A 10000-nucleotide genomic window follows, 5' to 3' on the forward strand; every position below is an offset into this window, starting at 1 on the left:
CTTCCTTATTTTCTTCCTTAACATTCTCGCCATCCCATGCCTCCTCCGGGCTTTGCCATATGTCCCTATCCTCTCCTGCTGCTACTGCTGGTGCTTTTCTCTTTCCTCCATCTCCTGCTTCTACTCCTGCTTCTCATGTGTAGGAATGCTATCTGCTCCTCCTCTTCAGCACACTTTTTCATCTCACTTCTTCATCTTCCATCCTTTCCTCCTTGTCTATTTACCCCTGATTTTGATTAGTATTTATATCGTTACTGTCGTTGCTATCATCCTATTTATAAGTACTTACATGCATAGATATAAATAAATGAATAAATATATTTATATAAAAAGAAAGAAAGAAAGAAAAGATTTTTTTTATTATTATTATTATTATTATTATTATTATTATTATTATTATTATTATTATTATTATTACTAAAGCAAGAGGTGCAACCAATCGGTTTTGCAAATTATTAAAAAAAAAAAAAAAAAAAAACATTATGAACTGTAAGATTTATAAGAATAAGATTATGATGCAGACAAGTTTTTTTATTTAGATGATACAACTTTTTAGGGAAGATAAGAAATTGACAAAAATGTTAAACTAAACCAAAACCTAACTTCATTTTAGCACCATTTATATTCATGGCAGTTCTTAGCTAACCCTTCTGCCATCATACCATGAACCTTAGCCCTTGTCTAAATTTGCAGTGTCTTCTCCTCCTTTCCTATTTTTTTTTTTTTTCTCTCTTCTTCATCCCCTTCTATACATCACCACAGAATGATTCAGTACATACAAAAGCTATGCTAGAGACCTTTTCATTCTCTATTTTTTCTTAATCTTATAAGTTAAAGACTGGTGCTCTTGTTAGTGAAAATTATTATGTCATAAATATAACTTGAACATTTATTTTAGCTAATCACTTGGCATAAATGTAGTTTTGTGACTGCATTTGTAAATGTACAGAACAAATATTGCTTATGTTAATGAAACCCAAGATACAGTTACAGCAGTTTATATTTTTATATGTGAATAGTTTCATGAGCATTTTATATCATAGTATCTAAAGTATCTTCATTATGAACTGTAAGATTTATGAAAATAAGATTACGATGCTGACAAGTTTTTTTATTTAGATGATACAACTTTTTAGAGAAGATAAGAAATTGATAAGAATGCTAAAGTAAACCAATACCTGACTTATTTCGAAAACCAACTTCATTGTAGCACCATTTATATTCATGGCAGTTCTTAGCTAACCATTCTGTCATCATACCATGGACCTTAGCCCTTGTCTAAATTTGCAGTGTCTTCTTCTCCTTTCCTATTTCTTTTTTTTTTCTCTTCTTCATCCCTTTCTATCCATCACCACAGAATAATTAAGTACATACAAAAGCAAGGCTAGAGACCTTTTCATTCTCTATTTTTTCTTAATCTTGTTCCTGGCCGTGTAGTATATACTGTTATTTACAAAAAGTGTACATATTATAGTTATGTTTGCCTTAAACAAGATATATCCATTTTCTAACTCATTTTTGGTTCAATTTCCCCAGCATAAAAATGGTTTATTTGTACAATATGTAGGCACATGATTAGGAATGAAAACTCACAATTTATATATATATATATGTGTGTGTGTGTGTGTGTGTGTGTGTGTGTGTGTGTGTGTGTGTGTGTGTGTGTGTGTGTGTGTGTGTGTGTGTGTGTGTGTGTGTGTGTGTGTGAGTGTGTGTGTGTGTGTGAGTGTGTGTGTGTGTGTGTGTGTGAGTGTGTGTGTGTGTGTGTGTGTGTGTGTGTGTGTGTGTGTGTGTGTGTGTGTGTGTGTGTGTGTGTGTGTGTGTGTGTGTGTGTGTGTGTGTGTGTGTGTGTGTGTGTGTGTGTGAGTGTGTGTGTGTGTGTGTGTGTGTGTGTGTGTGTGTGTGTGTGTGTGAGTGTGTGTGTGTGTGTGTGTGTGTGTGTGTGTGTGTGTGTGTGTGTGTGTGTGTGTGTGTGTGTGTGTGTGTGTGTGTGTGTGTGTGTGTGTGTGTGTGTGTGTGTGTGTGTGTGTGTGTGTGTGTGTGTGTGTGTGTGTGTGTGTGTGTGTGTGTGTGTGAGTGTGTGTGTGTGTGTGTGTGTGTGTGTGTGTGTGTGTGTGTGTGTGTGTGTGTGTGTGTGTGTGTGTGTGTGTGTGTGTGTGTGTGTGTGTGTGTGTGTGTGTGTGTGTGTGTGTGTGTGTGAGTGTGTGTGTGTGTGTGTGTGTGTGTGTGTGTGTGTGTGTGTGTGTGTGTGTGTGTGTGTGTGTGTGTGTGTGTGTGTGTGTGTGTGTGTGTGTGTGTGTGTGTGTGTGTGTGTGTGTGTGTGTGTGTGTGTGTGTGTGTGTGTGTGTGTGTGTGTGTGTGTGTGTGTAAAAAGATATGATAACATCTGTTGCAATACTATACTTCCCGTACAGTAATCCCGGTGAAGACAAAACATGGCATCCTTTTCACCTCTAATAAAAAAGATACCTTAAAATCGTAATATATTTTATGATAAAAAAGACAAATAAATATCATTATGATCATTCATATTCGACAAGCACACCTTGCGAGGCCGTGCCAGCCGTCAAGGGAAACCGGGCAGAAATCGCCAGAGGTTCTGTTCTCAAGCGCCGTATTCCATCGCATGTTAGTAAACTCTGATAAAGAAGCCAAAAATTCTCCTTCGCGCTTTCTGAAACCTCCCTGAAGGCAAAATGGCTCGAGAAGGGGCTCTGTGGATGGGTGATGTGAGTATATGAAGTCGTGCAGGTTTTCGTGAGTGACTGACAACCATAATGAGGGTTTTCTTGGCGTGGGAGATGAGTGATATGAGGGAGCCACGTTCCAGGGGCGCTTGGCTGGAGAGGAAGCGAAAATATTTTGCCGCTGTTTTAGCTGTTATTTTCAGGGGATTCGCTTTCTAAGGCTAAAGATGAGGAATTTCAGGTGAATTTCAGTCACTGTATTAAAATGGCTTGGGACTTTGATGATATTAAGCTCTAATTGTGGAATTTAATGCAGCTTCGTGATAGAATTTGCAGTCGACTTCTAAATCTATTGACTAATCATTATGCCAAATCTTTGCGGAAGCTTTGAAGCTTTGACAGGTTGTCTAACGCTTTGCAGCTTTAGCATTCACACTATTACATTTTCTCTCCAAGTACCATATATGATAACCTCAAATACTGGTAGTTTTCAAGTTAAGATTTATTTAAAAGAATTTAAGCCTACAGTACCAAAGTGCAACAATCCCAGTAACAAAATATGACTCAAATGAACATTTTATCTCATGGAATGCAACCACCACATACCAGGAATATAGCATATATGATTAACGAAAACAGGTTGGCACACATCCTGATGGACTTTACACGGTTTTGTTATCAAAAAGCATTTTTTATGACAGAACACCCCCTTGACTCGCAATTTACATTTGAATGTTGATATATTTGAAAAAGTCAAGTATAAAATGTAAACACAGAAAAGAACAAATTGAATTTAGCACAATAACTCTGGAGTAAAAGATATCCCCAATTTTATAGCACTTTCCTGAATATTCTCTTGGTTGTGGTTTGTAGCTGAATAGTTTAATATTAGCTGAGGTTACAAATATAAGCGTCATATTCAGGCACCAAGCATGAACCCAACCATACCTAAACAAACCTATTCCAATAGAGTGTGGTTCCATCTTCCCGTGTCAAGATACCGCCATCGTGTTTGTTACACCACACGTCAGGACACCAATCAAGGACTTTTCTCCCATACTGGTAGTCACTCCCCTTCATTTTAGTGTTGTATTCTTGGGGGGGAAAAGACATAACAAAAGCTGAAAAGCATTATTGAGCCCGGTTTAGTATGCTCGGTATTTAGAGAGAAAAGATCATGGTGCTATATATCTGTCACTGATGCTGTAATTACCCCATGATTGATGCCTGGGTAAAAGTTTATATATGCTTTAGGGTGATGAATATAAAAAAAAGTGTCCTATTTCCTACACACTTGGAAAAATTGATACAGTGACAGCCAAGTTGACAACAAATAATAACACAAAAATCTTTGTTTTTGTAATATGCATTAACTAGTAAATAAGCAGATGTAGGCAAATACCTCATCAAGCAGACATATCCAGACGGAAATGCTTAAATTACGTGACAATTGTTAGAATCTGTAACAATTAATATTACTAAAAGTACATGATCTATCTCAAAAACACAACTTAAGCAAGAATTAATGCCTATAAGATATAGTAGAAAACAGGGCTCTCAGTCACCTCAAAAGTAAACTTGGCTCATTTGTTTTCTAATCTGGTTCATTAACTTCCTTGCCTCCCCCCCCCCCCCAAAAAAAAAAAAAAAAAAAAATATATATATATATATATATATATATATGTATATATATATATATATATATATATATATATATATATATATATATATATATATATATATATATATATATATATATTTATGAGTGGTAAATCATTGTTTATGCCATTCTCTGGAATACATCCTTTGGTTTTCCATCAATTTGCATTAGAAATATGGTTTTTATCTATTTTCAGTATATCATATCTAAATGATACACTGTTAACCTTCCAAGTTTGAACATTTTATAGGCACCTCTGTAGAATATCTTTCCACAGCTTTCGGTTTTGAAACACTGAAAAATGCGAATAGTTAGAATTTGCTGTCATTTCCCAGAGGATTACAATAAATCCTGAATTGAATATGGATAGAAAGAAAGCAATATCATCAAAGAGGATTTAGATTTTGAAAGCCCTGACAAGTGTCTTTTTAATATCTACATATTTTCAATATTTTGAACAGATTTCATCCCAAAGCATGTATTTGTCCGAGGTTTAATTGATCTCATAATCTAATATTTACATTCTAGCAAATCAAAGGACATGGATTTACTAATAATATTTTTGTCTTCACCAGCTGGCAGATTACATGGACGAAAACTTTATCATTGCTGCTTTCCGTGCTCTTGGCGAGGAAAATGTTCAGAATGTAAAGGTAAGGATGAAGAAGTAATCAATTTTGTATAATGCTTTGATTAATGTTAATGATGCCGATATGTTGTTATTGTACTTACAGCATAAAGCATACAAAATGTGCATACATTTGTGTGTGACAATTGATAAATCCATTTGTTTTGGAACTTTATCTAAGGTATTTCCCCATTTTAGGTGATGAAGAACAGGTACACAGGCCACCCAGCTGGCTACTGCTTTGTCAACTTCTCCTCGGACCAGGCTGCTTTGACTGCCATGCACAAGCTCAATGGGAAGGTCATCCCGCATAGTCAGCCGGTAAGTGGTTTTAGTCGAACATTTAGATTTTTTTTTTATAAAAATCACTATGGCAATAAAGGGACTATGTATGATTCATGTATTCTCCCTTTTTCTTTCTTTCTTTCATTTTTTCTATCTTTCTTTCATTCTTTCTTTCTTTCTTCTTTTTCTTTTCTTTTCTTGTTATATATTAATATGAAATTGTCTTATCATTTCTGAACCATCCAATACTTGGATTACATTTATATGTGCATTGTCCACTAAAGTTTTCATTGTTGATTTTGTTTAAATAATAATGGATCCAGATTATACTAAGGCTGCTTGATCTCACCTATTTATCTCTTTCCTTAAATTTTTTGAGATAAAAGTATTTATTATTTTAAAGTTTAACTTGATGCCACAGGGGATAGCATGGATAGACATGTCATCTCCACAGTGTGTTTAGTTTATTTCTTGTATTTACACATGAATGGCTCCATGTGTGCTTAGTGAATCATTGAGTCGATCCGTAATCCGACCTATCTCACCCGTTTACCCTTTTTCTTGATTTTCAGAAATACATATGTTTTTTATTCTTCATTGCTATTTGAAATGTTGATAACACTAATTATTGTAATAATGATAATAATAACAACATCAATATTAGTAGCATTAAAAAAAAAAAAAAAAAATCACCTAAACTCAAGGAAAAGTCGAGTCAAGCGAGATTACAAGGTTTACTAATTGTGGGGTCATCTATGCGTCGAGACATTTCACAAAGTACTACAGTGAACATCACATTTCGCCAGTGGCATTGGGTTAATACCATTATATGTTTTTCTGAAGCTGCACATAACTTGCCTCATAATATCTAAAAAGGTAGAAGATATTGATCTCATTTTTAAACCAGGTGGTCAAAAAAAATTTATGAACTTCCAACAGCCTGTGCGATTCAAGCTGAACCACAGCAGTACACGTGGTAACAACACAGATAAAGAGTATTCTTTGTGGGTGGGTGACCTTACACCTGATGTGGATGACTTTGCCCTATACAAGACTTTTGGGAGCAGATATAACAGTATCAAGACAGCAAAAGGTATGTGTACACCACCGTAATGATGTATATTGTGAGAATTTCTATTGGGGCCTTTCCATTGTAAGGCATTATGCAGGTTATGATGGTTATATATTTCAGTACTGGCCAAGTATATGATAGATGCACAAAGTGATGATGGAAATTTCTTTTTCTTTTCATAGTTATATATGACCCAAATGGACAAAGCAAAGGATTTGCTTTTGTGAGGTTTTATTCAGAAGATGAGTACAAAGATGCCCTCACACATATGAATGGCTTCAAGGGCCTGGGCCAGAAGCCTCTGAAAGTGAGTTATGCTGTGCCCAAGAAGCAGCATTACCCTGGCATGTGAGTAACTAGCAGCAATTAGTTAATTGGTGAAAGCTCATAGTATATGTATTTTGTAAATTTTTGTAATCTCTTGTAGAACCGACATGAATCATTCTGTTTTTTGATAGTAGGCCTTTTTTGTAATGATATTTAATGGCACTGCTTTGTCATACAGGAATCACATGGGCGGTGACTATAGCCAGTACTATGAGCAGTACTGGAACAATTATGCTGCTTGGCAAAACTACGGCACGTACTATGACCCCTACTCATCTTCCTATGGAGACTATAACACTGGCTTGGAAGGAGGCACAGGAGATGCAAAGGACACAAGCAAGGAAGATTTCGAACCAGTGGGTGAGTTTCTGCCTTTATTTTTTGCATCTGTTTTTCCCAGTTCTTTTTCCTTTTTTCACTTGTTGTGTTACTAACTGGTTTATATAGTATACAGACTACCCCAAAGAAGTGAAAGGTTGAAATGGACAAATCTCTCCTAACACCAGAATTATTTTTCAGAATGGAATGTCCCCATTGATGTTGACAAGGCCAATGCAGAGTACATTGAGAGGAGTGAGGAATTGTGGCAGGCGATTGAGAAGGCTCGCTGGACTTTCTGGGAAGAGGCCAAGGAAGATGAATGAGATAAAGAGAAAAGACGCAGCAGTAAAGTTTAAAGACGGATTGAATTGTCTCCTTATCTGTATTTAAACCATTTAAGATTGTTGGTTTGCTTCTCCATATTCTTTAAGAAAAAAAAAAAAACACAAAAAACATTGTATGAATGTGTAATATTTTTGTTTGTTTTCCAAATACATGTATAAAATTAATAGTAGGTGTTGCCAATGGTGAGAGGCTATTTTCTTTTCTTTGTCCCTTTTTATTTTATTTTATTTTTGAGTCTTTTGGTAAGAATGTTATTCCATATCAAAGGCAGGAGTAGGAGGAATAAGATAAGATCAGTGAATAATAAAAGTTTATCTCTGTTATTTAATGTAGAAAGAAGCTTCATATTGATGTAAAGTTCATTCATGAATGAGCAATAGTTGTGGACATGATTGATTTTATGATTTCTACACAAGAATTATGAAAAAAAAGTTATGCAAATTGTACCTAATTTATTTAGTATAATGCACAGGTTTTCACTTGTGAATTTTTCTTTTAATGTACTGATTTATATTATGTTTGTATTTTCCTATAATCTTTTACATTTAGATGTGTATCACTTTCTAAGATTGTCTATAGATGATGCAGTAGCAAGATCTCTTTTCATGTCAGCAGTCTTACACTATATTTTTGTACCTGTAGGATTACATGATACAAAGAGGGAATTTGTATGTCAGTATAAAGTTGCTGTCGGAGGCAAGCTCACGAAGCTCAAGCATTGGTGTACATAAGTCGTGTGATCTTGTTATTAACTGGTTTAACACATGTTGGCTTGGTACTTGTGCAGGCTTGTGGCTTTTTGGCATGACTCGTCAGCAGTGCAATCTATCTGTTTCTGATTAATTTCATTTATCCATTTCTAAATAAGTTGGAAATTCTTATTCATAAGGGATGAGGTCAGTTTACCAGTTTTGAATGTTTTCTTTGGAATATGAAGGGCTTTATTGTTTATGTATCACTACCTCATTATGGACATGTAATTCAAAAGATTTTTCTATAGCTCACTTCTATTCAATTTTTCTTGTTTAATGTCGCTTCAGATTCTGATGTGATGAATCAAACAGGGGATTTATATAAGTCTTATATTATTTACACTTCATTGGGGAATTTTTGCATTTTATATATATATGATCAATTAGCATTGCATATGCATTTGTATAGGTACATATAATGTATATGGACCATTTGTACAGTATGTAACAAAGTAGTCAAAATATTCAACAGAAATATTATAATGGTAAATGCATCATCATAAATATTTGACATTTGTGTGTACTCTTAAGTGTGTTTTTGCTAATATGCTATTTAGAATATTTGTCATTTCATAGATCTCAAAAGTACAAAAAGAAGAGAAACCGTACTTTAAAAGTTTTATTTTGGTATTTCCAAATTTTCCCATCAAGCAAGAGATCCAAAAGCATGCAACAGAATTTGGTCAACTTATTATTTTGTATAGAAAAATAGATTATACCTATTTTTTTATGTGAAAGAAAAAAAAATCACCTTTCATTCCCATATACTTATAATTGTCTTTCAGTTCATTGAAGAATTCCAAAGAAGTTGTCATATGCCATTTCAAGAATAAGTTATAATTTATTTTATTCTTGATATCACATGATAAACTAAACTTACCAGTGGTCGATGATATTTACATTTTTCTAGTGAAGAAAAAAATCACTGTACATTCATACTTTTTAAAGTATTTCTTCAATAAACAAAGAAAAAAATATTGCAATCCATAAAGCATCCAGAATTTTTAAAATGCAAGTATTTTTTTTCATTTTCACCCACCTATGTAATTTATAAATTGAGGGATGCAAATCTGAGAGGCAGCTTCTCCACATGTTTATAATGCAGGTTCTCAATAGCTATCTCTATTCTCCTTGAACATTTTTCCTATACCTTCCCCAGTGACAGATACACTAATTCACGCAGTCGCCTTACCTCCTTAATCCTCCCCTTTCTCCTAATTTCTGCTCTAGTTCACTTGTTCCCCTTTTTCCCCTTTCACTACCATACTATCCTATAACGCTCTTAAACCTTTGACATCTAACACATTTTATCGTAATCTTTATCTATCCTTTGCCCTTTCCGACACAATACTTTACCATAGTGCTATATGGCCTTTGATGTCTTGTACATTTATTTTCAAACATTAAATATTAAACAAACAATGTTGGTTCAGTTTGTGCTCATTATGAAGTGGTAATATTGCAGATGTGAGGAAATTATTATTACTAATGGGCTGTATATTTAAGACACTAGGACCCATACTTTTAATTGTATTTTTGCAATTATATATTTTCCTTCTCTCTATTTTCTTTTCTCTCCCTCCGTCCCCCCCCAATCCCTTGCCCGTTGTTGTCGTGGGTGGGCGGGGGCTAAGGAGACAGAGACTGAGACCCAATGCAGGGATCTCAGCCGTTGACTCAACTAATTTTGCAGGATCTTTTCTCCATCCAGCTCTTGTTTCCGTCCCTTTTCCAACCCCTTCTACTATCTACTTCCGAAGGTGTAAGAGTCGTACTGAAAGGATGAAAGCCGGACTTTGTGCCAGTCTTGAACGGCCTGAGGAACCATGGGCACTGTATTCTGCTGTTTTGTTGTTTAGCCCTTACCCCTCAAGGAGACCCTGTGACTTTGAGGGGTCGACCGTTTCTTTTCCCCATTTTATT

General features: G+C 35.0%; 1 protein-coding gene across 1 annotated transcript; it reads left to right on the top strand.

Moving 5' to 3' along the window:
* The first annotated feature begins 2573 nt into the window (after positions 1–2573).
* Positions 2574–8685, top strand: Secp43 (tRNA Selenocysteine associated protein). The gene is made up of 7 exons (XM_070140544.1): positions 2574–2729; positions 4923–5000; positions 5174–5296; positions 6200–6353; positions 6515–6680; positions 6838–7019; positions 7179–8685. The coding sequence occupies exons 1-7, from the start codon at positions 2697–2699 to the stop codon at positions 7301–7303; spliced, it is 861 nt and encodes a 286-aa protein (XP_069996645.1). The 5' UTR covers positions 2574–2696; the 3' UTR covers positions 7304–8685.
* Positions 8686–10000: the final 1315 nt, after the last annotated feature.

Source organism: Penaeus vannamei, chromosome 3 (genome assembly GCF_042767895.1).
Source record: "Penaeus vannamei isolate JL-2024 chromosome 3, ASM4276789v1, whole genome shotgun sequence".
In the NCBI taxonomy this organism is placed as follows: domain Eukaryota; kingdom Metazoa; phylum Arthropoda; class Malacostraca; order Decapoda; family Penaeidae; genus Penaeus; species Penaeus vannamei.